At 40.4% G+C, this 23,459-nt stretch overlaps 1 protein-coding gene across 3 annotated transcripts in view; it reads right to left on the reverse strand.

The window, feature by feature from the left end:
• The window catches only part of svep1 (sushi, von Willebrand factor type A, EGF and pentraxin domain containing 1), a 198,974-nt gene that overhangs the window by 147,018 nt on the left and 28,497 nt on the right, over positions 1-23,459 (reverse strand). For all 3 annotated transcript variants that reach the window (XR_011353075.1, XM_069922936.1, XM_069922931.1), the window contains exons 8-12: positions 12,468-12,589; positions 11,041-11,152; positions 10,052-10,255; positions 5,716-5,949; positions 650-811 (exon numbers count right to left, since the gene is read on the reverse strand). Coding sequence is in view for 2 of the 3 variants with exons in the window: in XM_069922936.1 (XP_069779037.1) it covers positions 650-811; positions 5,716-5,949; positions 10,052-10,255; positions 11,041-11,152; positions 12,468-12,589 (834 nt within the window). In the remaining variant the exon portion in view is untranslated. The remainder of the gene's footprint in view (positions 1-649; positions 812-5,715; positions 5,950-10,051; positions 10,256-11,040; positions 11,153-12,467; positions 12,590-23,459) is intronic.

Genomic DNA, 23,459 nt, shown 5'->3' on the forward strand with positions numbered 1-23,459 from the left:
AGATGCTAAGTACAAAAGAACATCAGCAGCAAAACATTTTTAGGTCAGTTGAACGAATGCAATGTGTCAACATCATTATGTGATTAAACATTCTTAGTGCAATAAAAGTTAATTTAATGCTTCTCCAATTTCCTACGTGAAATTATCTTTGTGTTCAGCTTGAAGTTGTCTATCATGATCCCCAATTTTATTTCAGGAAGCAAACCTTTTGAAAAAAAATAGCTGTCCAGTGTTATTTGGAAGGAATTAAAGGCAGCTGAATTAGTCTGAGAACTGTTTCAGAATTTCATTTTTTGATGATGGCCTTTTAGATTGTGAACACAATACATCATAATTTTTAAAAAAACCTTATTTATATTGAAGGTTTGGTATTATTCATGGAGATGATTGTCATGTTTGGAATTTAAACACTCCCACAGTTTAGGTATTAACATAGGACTCAATGGGCAGAGATGAGGCTCAACATCACCCAAAACTGAGGAATGTGATTTCTTCTACTTTTGAGCCTAAGTAATTATCCTGTTAAGAGTCGATTCCTGTTTAATATTAACAGTGGGTTCAATTTTTTCCTCTCTCCCAGCAATGCAGGAAAGTTCCCTGTTCCATTTATTAAGGTTTACCCAGGCTGTCAGTAAACTGTGCATCTCACCCTTGCATTCATCGGCATTTCTGCTGTGCATGTACTCAGTCGACATTCCAGTGGGACACACCTTGCATTCCATTTGTCCCTCCAGATTTTGATAGGACCCAATCCAGCAACTTTCACAAGCCCTGTGTTCCAGTGAGTAAAAAGTCCCCACAGGACAGTTCACTGTAAAATTTTGCACAAAGCAGAGAGAGAGAGAGAGAGAGAGAGTGAAATAACATTCAAAAGGCATAAGACAAGCTACTTGAACAGCAGTATCAGGAACAATTTTAATTGAGCCACAACTAAACTGGAATGAATCAGGTTCAATGTTGGATTTTCCAGATGCTTACATGCAAAGCTCAGCACTAAAATCAAAGGAAGGGGATTCTGAATGGGGCGTGTAACTAGTTTTGCACCAGGTTCACACCACGTTCAAAACCTGAGTTAGTATTATAAACTTTATATCAAAACATTACACATTCATGTGCACACAAGCCAAGATTTTCTGACAAGTTAGACTGGATTTCATTTTGAAACCTTATTGAATCATTTTCCAGATTAAAGTTTGTGGTAAATAGTAATGGGTTGGGAACTCATGCACAGAGACCCTATCACAATGGCCGAGCTCTACATTGATTTTCTGGCCATGGTGTCTGTTGTGAAGCAGGGTGCTGCAGAGCTGGCACAGCATTCACCCAGTGTCACACAGCAGCCCATTCAAATATCTGGGCCACAAGGAAGAAAGGCAAGAATAATTTATAGTTTGTTTTCATTATCTGTGTTTGCTTCTTTGTTTTTAATTAATTTTTTTGTTATTTCTTTTAAATAAGCTAATAGTTTTCAAAAATCTTTTGATTGCTAATGTCACCAATGTTTATGAATCTCTAGAATATTCAGTTGCACTGAAAATCCTTGTTTGCTTTGACTGGCGATAGTGATGGAGGTATGGTTTTATTGTTGTCAATGGTTTCCAGTTGACTTTGTGGCAGGGACTGGTTTATGTCACTTGAAGTCCTGTAACAGATCAGGTCCACAATCTCAGGACCAGAATTGAGTCATAAAGTCTGACCCAGACAACCTTGGGACTGCAAGTAGTGAGTATGGGCAATGGTTAAGTGAAGGCATGAATGAATGAACTACACCCAAATACTTTGGTTGTTGTCTTCTGGTCCAAGAGCATGACTGAATGTAGGTGCTAAATTCCTCCCCCCCCCCCCCCCCTCCATTATTCGAGAATACAATGCTAGGTAGCACAGGTGCAGAGTTATCACAGAACATTAACAGCACAAAACTGTGCCTGGAGCCCATATCAGATCTATAATAGCACAATACATCCAGACCACTTTTCAATGTAGTGTTATACTTAGTCTCAGGGACCAGATGCAAAAGAATTGTTTTAAATATCCACACGTTCTTCACAAGCTAATAAATAAGGGGAGAGTTAGTTAAGATTATATCTATCTTTGCTGAGCTCTAAAAGCAAAAAAAAAACTGCAGGTTCAGGAAATCTTATGTGGAAATAGAAAATGCACTCAGCAAGTCAGGCATCATCTGTGGAAAGAAAACAATGTTACTATTCAAAGTTGATCACCATTCTAGCCTTGTCAGGTTTTATTTTCTGCTGTTTCTTAAGCCCCTTTCACACTTAACAGTGATGCCAGGAATAAAACGCCAATCAGCCTTTAAAGTGGCAAGAGTGAAAGCAAAATCAACTCAATGCCGTGTGAGATGATGTCATCTCACAATGAGGATTGACAGCCTCGACCTCTAGTATAATCCCCAGCGTTTGCAAATGCTGGGTTGCAATCAGGCAAATGTGAAAGGGGTAATTGCATTGTGGGATTGAAATGACCCAAGTTTTTGCTTGAATGCAGGAAGAAAAGATTAAAATGAAGGTATAAACTTTGCCATGGGAAAGTGGCAGTGGGGGAGAGAGAGAAGAAATAAATAGCAATAAACAGCAATAAATAGCAATAGTGGACAATTTTTAAACAGTGTGGGAAAATTGGTAATGCTATAGCACACAATTTGTAAAGACCGTGGGAAAAAAAGTAATGGTGAACCTGACTTCCCAGAATGCCATGCAGCAGAGAAACCCCTTTATGAATGCTCCATGTATGCAGCCGGACATACAGCCCTTTCTCTGCCGCATGGCATTCTGAGAGGACAGGTTCGCCATCGCTTTTTCCCCCACGGAATTTATAAATTGTACACGATAGTGCTACTGACTTTCAAATGCTGTTTAAATTGTATGTGATAGTGCTACCAATTTTTCCCACACTATATAAATTGAACGCTATAGTGCTACCAACTTTCTCACCATATTTAAAAATTGTCCACTATTGCTATTTATTGTTTATATAGGTCAACACCACAACAACAGGAGCTGAAGGACTCATACTGTGCTGATCATAAAGCTTAATTATGTTATAATTAGGCATGATTAACTTTGTTCAAATATAAGATCACAATACATTGATGAGGATTTAGGTCAGGTTCACCATCACTCGATGCATCATGACATCAGCAGTAGAAGGTAGAACAGTCTTAACCCCGGGGATGACTCCTTGCAAGTGTTCAAACATTCACTGTCCCATTTAGAAGTGGTCAAGTGTGAAAAGCCAAACCACTCATTCCTATCCCAGGACACTGAACAGCCAATTTAGTGGGATGCAAATTTCCTTCTAAAAACAATAATCATATTTTCTGACATATTAAAAAAAATAATAGCAGAAGATTATCAATAATTAAGAGTATTTACTTAATGGTGTGCTATTCCATTAATAAAAACTCAAATTATAAGAGGTTGAGAAAAGGCTTAATATTTTAAATCTTATCATATTACCTTTGCATATGTCCTATAATTAACAGCTACATTGATATAGAACCTCTGAAACATTAAAACACCAATGTTTATCACAGGAACCATTACTAAATAAAATCTGACATCAAACTGCAAGAGGAAATACTGTGGAAGTGCTTAGCTAAGAAGTAGGTTTTAAAGAGGGCCTTAAAAGAGGAGGGAGAGGCAAAAGCATTTTGATTGGGAGTTCTCAAGTGCAAACAGCAGTCAATGGTGAAAAATGCCTCTGTGTTGATCTCAGCAACAGGTGATAAGAACGAATGACCAGATAATGGAGCTGGTTCATTGGAAACTTGAGTTTACCTTTCACAGGGGATTGACCTGAGGAAGCTAAACTGATCATATTACTGTCTATGTGGTGGAAATTCTCAGAATCCTTTGAACTTCATTGAAGAGGATCTATCATTCTTATGTATGACTTCAGTCTTGCAGTGGAGTAGGTAATAGCCACAAGGACAATTTGGGCTTGGAAAACAAAAATACTACAATATCCAACATGAAATTAATTCAGAATCACAATGTAGGAATTTCTCCAGGACATGTGTTAAACACATGGATCTATAACTGTGGCAACACCACCCTGTGCTTGAATTTCTAGGTGATACTATTCATGGGTATCACACAGCACCTGATGAGTGAGTCCTGAACTCAGCTTATGTGCAGAGATTAGCACCTTGGCCACAATAGTACAAAAAGTACACATTCCACATTTTATTCAAGGTTATTTGTATACATTCTGGTTTGACCTTATAGAAATTACAGCACTTTTATACATAGCCCTCTCATTTCAGGGGACATTTGGCTTCACAGGTGTTTTTGAGTATTTGGGTATATTTAATTACTTCATTGGTGCAAGTATAAGTGAACTAGGTTTGCTTCCAGCTTTTTGATTTCCTTTGGAGTCTGTAGTTGCCATTTTTCAACACGAGGACCAGTGTTGTGGCAATGAAAGTCAAAGAAGCCATTATGAGGTGGAAAAACAAGAATAAAACAGTAAGAGACATCGATCGGCCCAACCTTAGGATTCCAAAATCATCAAGATTTTGGTGAGCTCAGGAATAGCAAAGGGACTGGTGACCAAGGAAAACCTCCACTGCTGATGACAGAAGAATTCTCATCATAATGAAGAAAAATCCCCAAATATATGTCCAACAGATCAGAAACACTTTTTGGAGGCAGGTGTGGATGTGTCAACGACTACTGCCTGAAGAAAGCTTCATGAAAAGAAATACAGACGTTACACTGCAAGATACAAACCATGGCAAAGGTGATATGCATTGGATCGTGGGCAATTCCTTTATGCCTCCACACTTTGCTCTTGTCATCACTCCGACACAGGTTAACTTTGATCTCATCTGTCCACAAGACCCTTTTCCAGAATTCTGCAGGCTCTTTTTTGGCAAACTGTAATCTGGCCATCCTTTCTGTGGCTAACTAGTGGTTTATATCTTGCAGTGTAGCCTCAGTATTATTTTCATGAAGTCTTCTGTAGACACGTCCATATCTGCCTCCTGAAAAGTGTATCTGATCTGTCAGACTTATGATAGGGCTTTTTCTTCATTGTGATAAGAATTCTTCTGTCACCAACAGCAGAGGTCCATTTGCAATTACTGAGCTCACTAGTATGCTCTTTCTTCTTAATGATGTTCCAAACTGTTGATATTGATAATCCTAACGTTTGGGTGATGTCTCTTACTGTTTTATTCTTGATTTTCAGCCTCATAATGGGTTCTTTGACTTTTATTGGCACAACTCTGATCCTCATGTTGAAAAATGAAAACTACAGACTCCAAAGGTGATCAAAAGCTTAAAAGCAGCCTAGCTCTCTTATACCTGCATCAATGAAGCAATTAAACATACCTGAGTAATCACAAACACCTGTGAAGCCAAATGTCCCAAACATTATGGTGCCCTGAAATGAGGAGATTATATACAAAAAGTGTTGTAATTTGTACATGGTCAAAGCAAAATATATACAAAATAATCTTGAAAATATACACACACACTGTATATTTATGTGTGTGTATATATCTCTACTGCGTGTATATATATATCTCAAAATGATGAAAGATACAAAAGGAAGAGTGGAAAGAGAAGGCAAAGAGACATGACATGAAAGTACAAAAATAATGTGCACTGTGTTCAAAAATTTAATGAGAATTTATACCTTTTTAAGTTACAATATTTCAAATTAATTGCAAAATAAAACTCCTACAATTCTTACCACACATGCGCTCCTTTAACACAGAGCCTGGTCTACAGAATAATGCTGCCTTGTTGCTCTCCAGTGACTTGCTGTTCGACCGAGCCAACTCAGACCCAAAAGAAAATTGATACAAGGGTTCACTGTCCAATGCTCTTTTCAGCCGGCTTGTAACACGTTCCAAGGTGTCAAGAAGTCGCCTCTGATTATCAGATTCGATTGTGTAATTTTGATCTTTTGTCTGTTCTACACTGGCTGGAAATTGGGTAGAAAAAGATCCAAACATGATTCCTGTCCTGTTTTCTTACAACTCACATCTTCCCACAGATGCCCAGTTTTCCCTTGAATAAATAGCAAGTATGCTCTCACTGCCTGGCAGAGTGTGCTCAAAGGGCTGAATGACCTTATCCTGTGCCAAGGCACTAACCGGTGATAGTAGCACAAGAGAGAGAATAACCATCTTTATGGCTGGCTTAGCTGTGGCTTAGTGAGTAAGGTACTCACTACTCAGTCAGAAGGCTAGGGGTTCATATCCGTTTCAAAATTCTAATGTGGGTGATCAGCAGACTGAGTACTGTGCTGTCACAGATGCTTGTAGTTTGGACAAGATGCCATAGAGGAGTTTATTCTCTCTCGGGGCCATTCTGAAGAAAAACAGGTGAGTTATTGCTGGTGCCCTGACCAACCTTCTTCCCTCTCATATCATTACAACTGATAATCTGCATATTGTCACTTTGTTGTCTGTGAGACCTTACAAATAACTGCTTTGCTTCCAACATTACAGAAATAATTATGTTTCAAGAACATTTCAATGCCGTAAAATGATAGGCATATTTGCAGTGATATAAAAATAACAGTTCTTAATAACCCAATCCTTACAAATGTAACCTGAAGCTGATAATTTCTCTCATTCCTTTTGATGTGGAAGAGGGCATTTGTCTCAATCATTCCTTTTATTCACCTGAACTTTGTCCCAGGAATTGACGGCCAATTTACCAATTAAGGGTCCAGTAGAAAAGGGAAACAATCAGCACGTTGGTGTCAAACAATGTAAAATCACACTGGGGATTGATGGCCTTGACCTCGACTCACATCCCTAGCATCAGCTGACGTAGGTGTGCCGATTAAACTAGTGGGAAAAGGACAAGTTGCATTCCTGGACTATTGTCATCCCCAGGGATGACTTGTGGAAAGCAGTTTGTGTCCTGGTTGAAAGTGGGCCAGTGGAAACAGCAAAAATGTTTCTTTAACCAGGACACTGCACTGCCAATTAATTGGGATGCCATTGGAAAAAGGACGAACAAGTTAATGCTGACTTTTGAGCAATCCCATTCCCTCAATTATTTCCATGTGAGCTACTCAATCTATAAGCCCATCAATTTTACTCTGATTCTCTATACCTACCTACATGAGGCTTAGATTGCAGTACAGGCAGTCCCCAAGTTTTAAAAAAAAAGTTCTGTTACTTAGATCTGTCTTTTAGTCTGAACAAGTACATATGATCCTTATTAAGCATCAGTCAGAGTGAGCCAGGGGGGAAACCATGTCAGAGTGAGCATGGGGAGCAGGGGGAAAGACCAGGTCAGAGCGAGCAGGGAGAGGGGGAAAGGCGGCACTTTTGAAAAAGGAATGTTTATCCCATTTCTTAAGTGGATGGCTATTTTTGGATAGGCCCTGGAGGTAAGTCGATGCATTTGTGAGGGTTCACAGGCCAGATGGTGGCATCGGATGCTCTGGTGGGGTCCATCGATTAGAACGTAGCATTGACTGCTTCTGGAAGCTCAGTGAAGTTGGGCATTTGGATCTGGGAGGTCAGTGATATTTATATTTGCAATTTGGTTTATTCTCAGTTGAAACAAAATAATCAAATTCTGAAGAAATGGGATTTTGCAAGCTGCCTCAGATTGCTTACTGTTTAAGAATAATAATTTAATTTAAATTAGACTTAACCACACTCGAACAGGAAGTTGATGCCATTTGTCCGGTTCGTAACTACAGGTTGTTCGTAAATCGGGGATTGCTTGTACCAATTAGCCTATCAACTTGCACATCTCCAGAATGTGGGAGGAAAACTACATGGTCACAAGGAGATGGTGCAAACTCCACAAAAAAGCACCGTGGGGCAAGAACAAAACCCACGAATGCTGAGGCAGAAACTGCTGAGCTACTGTACTGCCCATAAAATACATTGCATTCAACTTTGCACTCATATTGTGCAAATATTTTCTACAACCAGCTGGGTACTTTTCTCTGTCATAGCGATACTGTTGAATGATGATGAAGAAATGTTGCAAGATAAGGAGAGTGGACTTGAATGGCCTTAAAAAGATCTTGTTTTACTAATATTTAATGTATGTAATTTTCTAATTTCTAACAAAGTAACTTGCCACTTAATGGCACTACTGAATACCATTGTTACTTAATTTTACTGGGTGCATCTGGCACAACACTGACAAATTAGGTTGCAACATTGAGTTAGTCCCTGTATTAACTCAATGTTAGTCATTTGGATGATTCCAGGTTTATTCCTTCTTTAAAGCCACAGTTACTACTCGACTTCCCCCAATCCCAGGATTTGCAAGCAGCAGATACTTGAGCTAGATAATACAAAATCAGTCTTGGAATCAAGGGGCAACCATTTTGGACTGAGATATGGAGACATTTCTTTACACAGAGGGTTATAAATCTTCATTGTTCTTTACTACAGAGCTTGTGAGATGACATGGGAAGATGAAAGTTTATGAAAAAAACACAAAAGTACAAAAAACAAATACACTAAAATTCTTGCTTGCAGCATGTACACAGGTATATAAAATACACAAATAAATAAGTATAAATTAATTAATGACACAAAAAGAATAAAAAATAATATAGTACAACTCCGATTATCTGAAATCGGATTCTCCAAAATCCTCATTTATCTGAATTTTTTTCTGAGCCGAACTGACCTCATAGGTTAAAAGAAAATTAACTCGACATGAAATTAGAACGACAATTGTCCTCATTTCAGGCAACTCCCTCCTCTCTCTCTTTTCATTTGTTTTTTACCTTCCCCATTGACTTTTCTCTCCAACTCTCCCTCTCAAACTGCGTGCCACTGACTCCCAGCCGCAAGTGGTCAGCTGAATCCCTTGTCCTGGTGTCACCAAGGAGAGCGGCTGCCCAGGCAGGAGCAAGACCTTGGGCTCAGTGGCATTCTCTCCCCTTCCCTCCCTCCTTAGCATAACGGAGCTCCTGATGCCGAACCCCTCAGCCTACTACCGCATATGCACACAGGATTCTCCAGTGTGCCTGTGCACTAGGCTTAAGGGAGGATTCAGAGTCGGGACTTGGGAGTTAGGATCTCAAGTGACTGGGGAGGCAGGAGCCCACCAACTTGCCACTGAATGTTCCACTGGCTCGGGAAGCCTCCCTGGGGATCGGCAGTTGGTCAGTCTCGGCGATTGGAAGCAGCATTGCGGCCACCATTTATTTGTTGAGAATTAAACATTATTTTAATGCTTAAAAAGCCTTCCCTTTTTTTGTTGTTGTTTAAACATTGATACAAGTGATTTGCTGTTGGGCTGTTTTTAAAAAATGACCAGTTCTCCAAAAAAACATTTATCTGATATAGGCCCGGTTCTGATCATTTTGGATAATCAGAGTTGTACTATATATATATATATATATATATATTTTAAAAGGATAGAAAAATATTACATATTATAGACAAATATTCACATTTGCAGTTAGTTTATAAAGAAATGTGATATTACAATAGAGTAGGAAGATCTTTGGTTGCCCTTGAGTAGTGTTATGGTTAAAGTTGTACAGGGATATTCAAAATCTGATAGTTGTTGGAAAAAAACTGTTGTTGAATCTAGAGGCCTAAGATTCTGCCTGAAGGTAGAAGTGAGAAGAGATTGCAAGTCAAGGCTGATATTGACCACCTTTTGGAAACTAAAGGATTCAGTGCTTTGGACAACTGTTTCACTGAGAGGGTGGCCTGCATCCGGAACGAGCCGCCAGAGAAACCGTAGAAGCGGGAACAACTCTTATATTCAAAAGATAATTGAAAAGATTTATGGATAGGGAGGACTTACACAGGGAAGTGGTCCAAACACAGGGAAGTGGGACTGCACCAGAGAGTCAACTTAGTTAGTGTGGACATGTTGGGCCAAAGGACCTTTTCAGTGCTGTGTAATTCTATGGCTCAGAGTATATCAGATTCAGGAACGGCCAAGGATGGAAAACAGGTTTTAGGGGTAATTTCATTTTTATTTCTTGACTTAGGCTCTTCTAGATTTCAAGATGCAGATTCCCCCAAACTATCTGGGATGATTGGGCCGACAATGGATCACAGAATCGCTGCACTTACCACTAATGTTAAATACCAGATTAATTTTCTGGTCAATTTCTTGAGCCCTTATGCTTATCTTCCTATTCGATTGCCTCTTTGTCTTCAGAGGTAACATTTCCTGCTTGGTTGATCGCTTTTGCAATTGATGGGAATTCTCTGACTCATCATAAGAGTGATCCATTTCATTCAGCGGCTCATAATTCTCTCCCCACAATCCTGGCCCTGATGAAAAGAATGAGTACGAGAATGTGAATTGACACTAACAGTGGAAGCAATGAAACCTTATTTTTTTCTCGGACAGTTGTGAAAAATCTATTTAATAACTTGAGAAAGGGTATTTGCAACAGAGGAGTGTAATCTTGTAACAGATGCATCCTCAACCTGTTACTAACCAAACCATAATGTCAGACTGTTAATAATCACAAGGCCCATAAACAAGATAAGCGGCCTCCTGAGTTGGTTTCACTACTCAGTTGGACCTTTCTAACAATCTTCCCGGTCAGTCTGTTTCAACATCAAAGTGTACTAGCAAACAAGTCAAACCATTCTAGCTAATCATTAATGTTCTATAACTGATTTTGCCTCTTAACTTCAGCTCATCCAGATACATGTAGGCTCATGTTCTGTTTTCTACTTAGGTAAGATGATATTTCAACTCTGGTGCCAAAATCCCCATCTTAAACTTGGCTGCCTCTTCTCTCTGTGTCCCCCTCCCCTCAACATTCAAGGAGAAACCTAAAAATGCACCGAGCAAAATTGTACACAAAAGCAAAAATGCTGCAGTTCTCGAAATCAGAAATAAAAACTGAAAATATAGGAAACAATTGGTCTGGTAACATCTGTGAAGAGAATTAACATCGCAGATTAATGACTAGTCATCAGGTTGTGAATGCTAAATGAGTAGAGGTACTATCTGACCTGCTCAAGTAGATGGGGCTAACTGGACAACAAATGTATTTTCATTGAGAAATGCCACATTATAATGGTAAGAAAGTTAAACCCAATACCTATGATGGCAAAACCATTTTCATAATTGTAATTGTACTCCAGGCACTGCCCTCTGGGGAAATCCTCCATTTCACATTGAATGTCATTATCTTTACCACACAGGGATGGAATCTAAAAACATTTAAAAAGAGAGTAAAAAAATAATTCAAAACTTTGGCAATCAACAATTTTGCCAACACTCATTTGAATCTCTCAAGGCTTTCACAAAGAGTCCGCATGAACATAAGTCGAGTTATAATCATGCACATATAGATAGAGGATCTACTTCGGGGATCATAGGGGAACAAAAGTTGCACAGTGGTGCCCTGGTAAAGACTCAATGTCAAAGGCCACTTCCTTGTGCTCAATTATCTCAATGGACTTCTGATCTCCCTACTACTACCTGTGTTTATAATCTCCCCCAGGCCAGTAACTTTGCAGGATATCTGACCTCCTACAATTTAGGCATCTTGTGCATCACTGATTTTCTTAGTTCACAATCAGCGGCTGTTCTTTCAGCTGCCTCAGGTGTGGACTCTGGAATTTCATCCTAAAATCTTTCTAAGTTTCTCTCCTCTTTGAAGCTATCCTTTGGAACCTACCTTATCTGCCTTAGTTCCTCCTCAGGATCAAATTTTGTTTGATGAAATACTTCAGTGGGACATAATCCGTTGTTTAAATGCAAACGGTTGATGTTAATTTTGAAAACATAAAAATGCAAAGACTGGAGATAAACTGGCTACACAGCCCATTGAACCTGCACTGTTATTGGGCAATCCTTTGCCTTAAAGTCTGCTTTAAATTCTTTAAAATCTCTAAATTCTTTGACACTCCAAAGTGTCCAAAAAAAAAATCACTCTTCAGTGTGTGGTTAGTACAATGCTATGACAGTGCCAGTGACCTGCGTTTGAAACTGGAAATGTCTATAAAGAGCTTGTACATCTTCCTGTGACCTTCATTGGTTTTCTCTGGGTGCTCCAATTTCATCCCACCCAAAGTGGGCAACCTTTTAATTTTTAATTTCGACATACAGCATGGTAACAGGCCATTTTGACCCACGTGTCCGTACAGGAGGTGTGGGTTAATTGGGTGGCATGGACTTGTGGGCCAAAATGGCCTGTTACTGTGCTGTATGTCGAAATTAAAAATTAAAGGGTTGCCCACCCCTGCTCCAAAATGTACGGGATTGGTTGGTTAGCAGAGGTTTTATGGGGTGGATGGGCTTCAACCATACTGTATCATTAAGATAAAAAAGTTAAAATTAACCTACTTAGAAAGTGAACATTCTTGTGGTAGAATTTCAAAATAATTTGATCCTCTTAAGTGTTCAAAAATATATCATTCTCTGCTCTAAACATACTCAAAAATGGAGCATTCCTGTGAAAGAAATTCAAAAATCTTTCAAATATACTGCACTCAAAGACATAGCAGCAACGATTGTTTTTACCATTTCAGTTAAAGTGTTGTTGAAAGCCTTTACAAAGTTGTTCAGCAAAGTGAGATCTTCACACCGGTTGACATTGTACTGCATCTCAAATTTCTTGTGGCCATTATTCCCAATGTGTTTCACTGCAATGGTTAAAAACAAAAATGATATATTCAGTTAAATGCCATAAATAAATTTTCCTAATAGCTTAGCAAGTTTGTCCAGTAAGCAATTAAGTGTTTTGGGACAGATGGAATTCAGATTGATGTAACACTACTGAAATGGAATAAGGGCTCATCTTTTCCTTTAAGCAGACTTGCTTCTGATCATGATCTTGTGATACCTGTTAAAAGTATCCGGAAAGATGCTTGATGAAAATCCAGTACATCCAGAATCCTTTCCACCTTCAACCAGCTCAAAAGTAAAAAAGCTGAAGAATTTTGCATCTGGAAAAGTCACTTGGTTGATCTGGGAAATGGGTTGGTGGAGATCTGGAGCTCAGTAATGAACCAGCAGGTGAGCAGAGAAAAATGGAGTGAAAATTATATTGTGCACGACGTTGGTCCTTGTCTTGGAAATAACTTTGATGTGGACAGAAATTAATGACGTAAAAGTTGCAAATCACGCTGAATTGGACGTTCGTGTACAACCGTTGATAAGATGATCTTTGCTCAGATTTCTCCAGAATCACTCCTGATGAGAACGGGCTAGCAGGGTTGGAGAATTGCAGTTTGTATAACCAAGTTGCTACTACAAAGCATGCTAAACGTTACCGACGAGATTAATTTCTATCTTGATGATCCTTTCCTCTTTGAGAGATCTTAGTAGTCTGATATTATAGCAGAAAACAAAATTGTGGAGTGTTTCATGTGGTCCAAGGTTGAGACATCCGAGGAGAGATTCACATCTATGAGTTTTTTTGGGAGCAAACAGATAGAAAAATTATGAGGCATAATTCCTGTAGATTTGGTAGCTGAAGATGGTCACTGATGATATGAAGCTGTCATGGTTTACATTTATACTCTATACCTTACTGACCAGATCAAGGAGGTGGAATTACAGATGAACATACAGGGTGTTCTATATCATTAAGGATGCAGAGGACATCATAGATAAGGGCTTCAGTGATGTGGTCTTGTTGAAGCGGCAGTCAAGGAGGAGCTGGATGACCACCCATAAGGTAGAAGGTGTACCCTGAGAGTGCAGGAACCATCCTGCTCAGTAACAAGTAGACCATTTGGATGATGTTTGGTGCGGGGGGGTTGGGGTGGTCGTCAGTGGTGATGATCTACCAGGAGGAAGTCAGAGTAGCCTTGTCAACACAGAGTCTGCCTCTGATGTTCAAAATGGAAAGGTGGAGGGGGGGAGGGGGAGAGAAAAGATGAGTGATAATGATAGGGACACTCGATAGTCAGAGAGTTTATCAAGAGATTCTGTGGACAAGAATGAGACTCCCAGATAGTATGTTTCCTGCTGGTAGTCAGGTCAGAAGCAATTCAGATCGAGTCCATTGCATTGTTAAAGGGGAGAGCAGGCAACACATTGGTATCAATGGCACTGATAGAGTAAGGTCTTGAAAAACAAATCTAGGAAGAGGATGTAGGTTACAAAGTAGGATCTCTAAGGTGGTAATTTCTGCATAACTACCAGTGTCACGTACCAGTGTCATATGCCAGTGAGAGTAGGAATAGGAGGATAGAGCACCTTAACACATGGCTGAGCAGTTGGTGCTGGAGCGAGGGTTTCAGACTTGTAAACAATTGGGATCTCTTCTGAGCCAGAGGTGATCTACACAAGAGAAATGGGTTACACATGAGCCAGAAGGGGACCAATGTTCTGGTGGGAAGATTTGCTATGTTCACCCAGGAGGCTTTAAACTGATCTGGCTGGGATCCAAGATGGAGGGAGGTTAAGGATAGCGAGGAAGGCAAGGAGTGTGTTGAAGCAGAGGTAAGACAGATAAACGTTGTTGTGTTTATTTTAATGCAAGGAGCCTGACGGGGAAAGCGTACAAGCTTAGGGTGCAGAGCAACGTGATATTGTAGCCATAGCAGAGATATAGTGAAGAGTGGTTTTGGACTGGAGGAGATTCCAACTTCCTCAACACTAACTGTGAATAGCAAATTGTTAGGGGATTCATGGGGTGAACTTTATTAGGTTTAAGGAGAATGTTCTCCAGCAATATATGGATTGGATTACTAGGGAAGAGGCAATATTAGACCTTGTACTGGGGAAATGAAGCTGGTCAGGTAACTGAGAATTTGGATACTTTGGGAGCAGTGACTACAATTTTATTAGCTTTAAGATGTGCATAGAAAAGGATAACACTAGTCCTCAGGTTAGAATCCTAAATTGGGGCAAGGCTGATTTCAACATGATTAGACAGGAGTTAGCAAATATTAGAGAGTAAGATGATGACTGTCAAATGTTTAGCAGTGTGATAAAGGAGGTCAAGGATGAACATGTTCCAAGTAGGGTAAATGGTAGGAATGGCAAGGTAATGGAACCTTGGTTACAAAAGGTTTAGTGGCACAGATCAATAAAAAGGATGCATATATAAAGTACAGGCAGACAGGTTTGAGGGAATCTCTTTAGGAGTACAAAGAGCGTAGGAGCACAGTGACAAAATTGGGATGGCTTTGGTAGACAGTGTAAGGGACAATCCAAAATGATACGTACTGTATATTAAGAACAAAAGGGTCACGAACGAAAGAATAGGTCCCCCAAAAATCAGGATGGATGTCTATGTGTCAAACCAGAGGAGATGTGGAAGGCCTTAAAAAAATACTTTGAGAATATGTTTATTGTGGAGTAGAAGAGGCAGGAGTGGAAAGGGAGGGAGGGAGACCAGACCAGGTGCATTCCAGAACATTGTGGGAAGGCAGACAGGAAGTTTTTGGGACTTTGAGAGATATTTTTAATTCATCACTGAGGTTAGAAGTTCCAAAGAACTGGAAGATATCAAATGTAGAGCTGTTATTTAAAAAGGGCTGTAAGGATAATCTGGGTAACCCCAGACCTGTCAGTGTGATGTCAGTAGCAGGGAATTTGCTGGAGAGGATTCTGAGATATAGAATCTATCAATATTTGTACGGCCAGGGGAGAATTAAGGAGAACCAACATGGAATCATAGAAAACTACAGCACAGTTACAGGCCCTTCAACCCTTAATGTTTTTCCGACCCACATACTTCTTACAAAAAATACAAAACCCTATCATGTAACCCTCTATTTTTATTCCATCCATGCGCCTGCTGAAGAGTGTCTTAAATGCCCCTCATGTTTCAGCCTCCACCACCACCCCGCCAAGGCATTCCAGGCACCCACAACTCTATGTAAATAAAGCTACCCCTGCTGTCTCCCCTAAACTTCCCTCCCTTCACTTTGCACATATGTCCTCTGGTTTTTGCTATTCCTGCCCTGGGAAAAAGGTGCTGCATGTCCACCCTATCCATGCCTCTCCTAATCTTGTGGACCTCTATTAAGCTCCAGAAAAGTCCCAGCTCTGCTAATCTTGCCACATAAGACTTACTTTCCAAACCAGGCAACATCCTGGTAAATCTACTCTGCACCTTCTCCATAGCTTCCACATCCTTCCTATAATGAGGTGACCAGAACTGAACACAATACTCCAAGTGAGGTCTCACCAAAGATTTTTAGAATTGCAACATGACCTCTCGACTCATGAACTCAATGCCCCATTAATGAAGCCCAACATCCTATCAATCTGCGTGGCAACCTTGAGGGATGAATGGATCTAGACTCCAAATTCCCTCTGTTTATCCACACTCTTAAATAACTGACCATTAACCCTGTTCTGGTTTGTCCTTCCAAAATGCATCACCTCACATTTATCCAGAATGAAATCCATCTGCCACATGTTTTGCCCAACTCTGCATTCTGTTTATATCCTCTTGTAAATTTCGGTAACCTTCACCACTATTACTGTACGAACCTTCATATCATCCACAAACTTACTGACTCATTCTTCCATTTCTACATCTAGGCCATTTTTAAAGATCCTAAAGAGCAGGGGTCCCAGAAGAGACCCTTGCGGAACTCCAATAGTCATTGACCTGGAGGCCAAGTACTTTCCTTCCACTACTACTCTCTGCTTTCCATGAAAGACAATTTTCTTTATCCATACAGCCAAGGTTCCATGGATCCCATGCCCTATGACTTACTGAACATCTCTCATGGGGACCTGGCCTTACTAAAATCCATATAGACTACATCTACTGTCCTATCCTCAACAATTTCCTTTTTTACCTCCTCAAAAAACCCAATTAGACTCATGAGGCATGACTTTCCCTTCACAAAGCCATGCTGATTATCTCTGAGTAGGCCGTACTTCTCTGAATGCTCATAGATCCTATCCTTAAGAATCCTCTCTAATATTTTTCACACCACTGACGAAAGACTCATTGGTCTATCGTTCCCAGGATTCTCCCTATTACCTTTTTTAATCAAAGGGGCCACATTTGCCATTCTCCAGTCCTCTGGCACCCACACTGTGGCCAAAAAGGACTCAAAGATAATAGCCACTGCCCCAGCTATCTCTTCCCTCCCTTCCCACAGCAACTTTGAGTATATCATATCCAGGGACTTATCAATCTTTATGTTTTTAAAAAAGATCTTCCTCTTCCTTAATTTCAATATTGTCCAACACACTAGTCTGTTCTATTCTGACCTCACCCTGATCAAGGTTCTTTTCTCTTGTGAATACCTCTTGCAAAATATTAATTTAGGATCTTCTCAACCTCCTCTGCCTACAGGCACATGTTGCCTCCTTTATCCTTAAGTGATACCATTTTCATTCTCATCATCCTTTTGTTCTTCACATACACATAGAACACCTTTGTGATCTCTTTAACCTTGCATGCCAAGGCCTTATCATGCCCCTTTGAGCTCTCCTAAGTTCTTTCTTACACTCCTTCCTGGCTAACATATACTTCTCATGAGCTCTTCCTGTTTTCTGCTTCCTATATCTAATGTATGCTTCCTTCTTCCTCTTGACTAGTTGCCCCACCTGTTTCGTCAACCACGGTTCCTTTTTCCTACCAGCTTTTCCTTGTCCCATTGTGACAAATCTATCTTGAACCCAGCACAAGTGTTCCCTAAACTTCCTCAACATTAGTTCTGTGCTTTCACCTTTGAATATCTGTTTCCAATTTACTCTCGCTAGTGCCTGCCTCATCCCATTGTAATTATCCTTCCCCAATTAAACACTTTCCCATTTTGTCTGCTTTTATCCTTATCCATAGCTATGCTAAAGCTCAGGGAGTTGTTTGTGGTCACTCTTACTAAAGTGCTCAGCCATGGAGAGGAATGCCACTTGACCAGGTTTATTACCGAGAAATAGTTCCAGTATGGCCTCTCCTCTCGTTGACTGGTCCACATACTGTGTCAGGAAGTGCCAGTCAATATTAGGAAAGTTGAAATCTCCCATAACAACAACCCTGTATTTCCCATACCTTTCCAAGATCTACCTGTTTATCTGCTCCTTGGTGTCCCGAGGGCTATTTGGGGTCAAAGAGACTACTCCCAGCACAGTGATAGCTCCCTTCCTATTTCTAACTTCCACCCACACCGTCTCAGTAGGCACTCCCTCAGCAGTGTCCTCCCTTTCTATAGTCATGATACTATCCCTGACCAGTAATGCTATTCCCCCATTACCTCCTATCCTACTCCTTTTAAAACATCTAAACCTCAATACTTGTATTACCCAATCTTGTCCACCCTCCAGACAAATCTCTATCATGGCCACATCATCGTAGTTCCACGTACTGATCCAGGGCCAGTGCCAAGGGGGGGGGGGATTCATGAGCATTTCCCCCCCCCATTAAGGCATTGTGACCCCCTATCTCCCCCCCCCCCACAAGCAGCACTAGCCTCGCTAGTGTCACTAGTCTCCATGCAATATAAGCAGCGCATTTGTTTGTTACATCAGAGGGAGGTGGAAGTGTGACGGCAGTGGTGCACAGAGGAGGTTGATGGTAGGAGGGTAGGTAGTTAGGCAGACACCACCACCAATCCCCCCCACCACTGAGCGAGTTTTTGAATGTCAGATTGTGCCCCCCGCGGTTACCCTAATACCCCCCATTTAGACTTGTTCTGATGTCGACCCTGTTCTAATCCATGTTTTAAGTTCATCCCCTTTATTCCTAATGCTCCTGGCGTTGAAATAGATGTTATTTCATGTTGGTGAAAAATAATGTTTTACAAACAATAGAATTTTTTTGAAGAATAAGGTGGACCATGGCAAGGCATTTGTTGTTACTTATATGAATTTTAGTAAAGTCTTTGATAAAATCCTACATTGTACATTGTACGGAAGGTTAGGGCTCAGAGGATAGAAAGTAAGCTAGTCAAATGGATCAAAAAAGTGATGGGAGATAGAAAGTGATAATGTGTACTGATAAGAGAGCTAGTGCAGGTGCTAGTGCTAATCCTGACCACTAGAGGGAGTCGGGAGATGAGCTGTAGTAGCTTGGATAGATTCAAAATGGATGCCCCCACAAGGTCTTGTCTGTGTGTGATTTAGTTAATAAATAAAGTTGCTTTAAAAGAACTCGTTTCTTTATTAAAGAAACATCACATGGTACCGGGAGTATGCATGATACCAGAAGTGGAAGAAACACCAAGAGTGTGCATCAGTCGTTATCAGCAGAGATATGGAAAATATAAAGGCTACGGACGCTGACTGAAAATGTCAACCAGAAGTGGAGGCTGTTCAAACAAAAATTCATGCTGCATCTGAAAGCCATTGGACTCGATAGCAAACCAAATTCATGGAAGATCGCACTGCTACTAATGTGGCAGGACCTCATAGGAACATAGGAAGTAGGAACAGGAGTAGGCCAAAAATGGCCCATCGAGCCTGCTCCGCCATTCAATACGATCATGGCTGATCTAATTTATGACCTAACTCCACCTACCTGCCTTCTCCCCACCCCTAATTCCTCTATCATGTAAAAATTTATCTAACCGAATTTTAAATATGTTTAATGAGGCAGCCTCAACCACTTCCCTGGTTAGAAAATTCCAAACATTCACTACTCTCTGGGAAAAACTATTTTTCCTCATTTCTGTCCTAAATCTACTCCCCCAAATCTTGAGAATGTGTCCTCTCGTTTTAGTTTCCACGGCCAGCTCAAAAAACCTTCCTACATCTATCCTATCCATACCCTTCATAATCCTATATGTTTCTATAAGATCTCCTCTCATTCTTCTGAACTTGAGCGAATACAATCCTAGACGATTTAATCTTTCATTATAAGTCAACCCCTTCATCCCAGGGATCAACCTAGTAAACCTCCTCTGGACCGTCTCCAAAGCCAGTATATCCTTCCTCAAATATGGAGACCAGAACTGGACACAGTACTCCAGGTGCGGTCTCACCTGTACCTTATACAGTTGCAACATTACCTCCCTACTCCTGAATTCAATTCCTCTAGCGATGAAGGCCAACATTCCATTTGCCTTCTTAATAACCTGCTGCATCTGCAACCTAACTTTTTGCAATTCATGCACAAGCACTCCCAAGTCCCTCTGCACAACAGCATGCTGTAGTTTTTCACCCTTTAAATACTATTCATCTCTTTTATTTTTCTTGCCAAAGTGGATAACATCACACTTACTAACATTGTACTCCATCTGCCAGACCTTTGCCCACTCATCCAGCTTAACTATATCCCTCTGCAGACTCTCCACACCCTCATTACAATTTGCTCTTCCACTCAATTTGGTGTCATCCGCAAACTTGGCTACACCACATTTTGTCCCCTCCTCCAAGTCATCAACGTAAATGATGAACAGTTGTGGGCCTAACACCGACCCCTGCAGCACCCCACTTACCACTCTCTGCCAACCTGAAAAACTCCCATTTATCCCGACTCTCTGCCTCCTGTCAGACAACCAATTTTCAATCCAGGCCAATATACTTCCCCGGACTCCACTTTCCTGTAACTTACTGATAAGTCTCTTGTGTGGCACCTTATCAAACGCTTTCTGGAAATCCAAATATACAACATCAACCTGTTCCCCTCTATCCACCGCACCCATTATATCCTCAAAGAATCCTAACAAGTTTGTCAAACAAGATTTTCCCTTTCTAAAACCATGCTGCGTCTGCCTGATTGAACCCTTACGTTCCAAAAGTTTCACTATTTCATCTTTAATGACAGCTTCAAGCATTTTTCCAACTACAGACGTCAAGCTAATTGGCCGATAATTTCCAGTCTTCTGCCTACATCCCTTCTTAAAAAGTGGCATGACATTTGCTGTCTTCCAGTCTGCCGGGACCTGCCCAGAATCCAAGGAATTTTGGTATATGACCACCAATGCATCAACTATAACTTCTGCCATTTCCTTCAGAATTCTTGGATGCATATCATCAGGACCAGGTGATTTGTCTGGCTTTAGTCCCATTAGTTTCTCCATCACTACTTCCTTTGTAACAACTATTTTATCAAGGCCCTCCCCAACATTCGCACCCTTAACTCCGCACTTGGGCATGCTGGATGTGTCTTCCACCGTGAAGACTGACACAAAATATTTGTTTAATGCCTCGGCCGCTTCCTCATTTTTTGCTACCAGTTTTCCTTTCTCAACCTCCAAGGGTCCTATGTCAACTCTGGCCACCCTCTTCCATTTTATATATTTATAACATTTTTTGCTTTCTGTTTTTATATTTTGTGCCAATTTACTTTCCTAATCCTTTTTCCCATTTCTTATTACCCAGTTTGTAACCCCTTGTTGTCTCTTAAAATTTTCCCAATCTTCCAGTTTCCCACTGCTCTTTGCAGCTTTGTACACCTGCGCCTTCAATTTTTTACTCTCCTTTATTTCCTCTGTTAACCACAGTTGATTTTTCCCTCCCTTGCTGCCCTTTTTCCTGACCGGAATATATTTTTGTTGAGCATTACAAAATATTTCTTTGAAAATCTTCCACTGTTCCTCGACTGTTTCATCAATGAGCCTGTGCTCCCAGTCCACTCTGCCCAATTCCTCCTTCAACCTATGGTAGTCACACCTGTTTAAGCATAATATATTAGTTTTAGATCTAACTATTTCCCCTTCCATCTGATTGAGAAATTCAATCATACTATGATCGCTATTTCCCAGATGGTCTCTGACTATTACATCATTTACTCGACCTATCTCATTGCACAACACTAGATCCAGGAGAGCATTTGGTCTTGTTGGTTCCTTAACATGCTGCTCAAGAAAGTTATCGCGAATGCATTCTATGAAGTCCTCTTCCAGACTCCCACGACCAACTTGATTTTCCCAATCTATGTGGAAGTTAATGTCTCCCATGACTACTGCCGTATCATTATTACATGCCTCACTTATCTCTCTATTTATTTCCTGTGCCACTAAACTATTGTTATTTGGTGGGCAATAGATAACACCCAGCAATAATTTTTTCCCTTTGTTATTCTTTATCTCTACCCAAATGGACTCAACATTATGCTCTTTAGATCTTATATCATCTACGAGATGATCTCAAATACGAGAGGTTTTCAATACACTTGTTTCTGCCAAGGAAAAAGACCAGGGCAAGTTCGACAAGGTAATCGAGATTCACCAAAGAAAAATGAAACGTTTGAGACATACGTGTTTTATTTGTACATGCATCTGCAGGCAAAGAGCTTTGATACGTTTTTAACAGACTTGAAATTAAAAGCAAAACCATGAAATTTTGGATCCCAGCAAGATTCAATTATCTGTGATCAAATTGTGTTTGGGATTATTGATATGAAAGTGAGAGAGAAGGTTGCTGCAAGAGTCAGAGCTTACCTTAGCTGGAGTGGTGAAGATTTCTTATGCCAGTGAATTAGCTCTGTAGCACACGAAAAAGTTTGGTGATAATGCAAATACCAGTGAAAACAGAGGCATAGCCACAGTGTGTGTCCACACACATCTACCCAAAAAAGAGACATAGGAAACCAAAGAGACAACGTGGCCCTCAACATTCACCAAAACAATGCCTTGCCTATGGAAAAGTCTGTAATAAGTGCAAAGGGCAGAATCACTGTGCAAAGCAATGTTTTTCCAAAGGGAAATCAAACAGAAGTGAAAAGGTGCACACAGTACACACTATAGAAGAAACTGCCCTTTATATTGGTGTGGTAGTGCAGGAAGATTATAACCTAACAGACACTGAACCGCCAAGTGTAAACAGAACTGAGCAGGATAAGTGGAATGTGTTATTGCACAAAGGAAGCAAATGTTCCTTTCAAGCTGGACACAGGGGCAAAGGTCAACTTGATCCATGAGCGTGACATCAGGGCAATGAAGATAAACCTATATATCCATGCAAATTCTGTGCAGCTCAAAGCTAACATTGAGACAAAAAAGCTACAGTTCTGGAGGAAGTAAATCCAAGATCCTACACTGTAAAAAAAAGAGGACGGTCAAAGACTGAGAAGACCCTGTTGAAAATGCAAGAGACATTGTAGGAACAAACAAATGCAGAAGATCCAGCCTGCACAGAGAAAACAGCACCAGTGCTAGTCAGTAGTGGACCAGCAGAGTCGACACAAACACCTGTATTAACAAGATCCATACATGTTATCAAAGCCCTGAAAGACTGAATCACCAAAAGAAAAAGAACTTCACACTTTAAAAGTTTGTGCTGCTGATGCTTGTGTTGACATTTATGTTTAACTTTAAATTAAAATGAATACTTTCGTAATGCGTCATGTTGTTAGATTAAAACATCTCAAGGAAAGGGGAGGTACTGATAAGAGTGCTGGTGCGAGTGCTAGTACTAATTGTGACCACTAGAGGGAGTTCGGAGATGAGCTGTTGCAGCTTGGGTAGATTCACAATGGATGCCTCCACAAGGTCTTGTCTGTGTGTGTTTTAGCTAATAAATATAGTTGTTTTAAAAGAACCCAAGTTTCTCTATTACAATAAAACAAGCATCATAATTATGGAGGGCAGTTTTTCAGCCAGGATGATAGTGGACTGCCTCAGCGTTTAGTACTAGAACCTTTGAATTTAG

This window comes from Narcine bancroftii, chromosome 1 (genome assembly GCF_036971445.1).
Source record: "Narcine bancroftii isolate sNarBan1 chromosome 1, sNarBan1.hap1, whole genome shotgun sequence".
NCBI classification, from domain to species: domain Eukaryota; kingdom Metazoa; phylum Chordata; class Chondrichthyes; order Torpediniformes; family Narcinidae; genus Narcine; species Narcine bancroftii.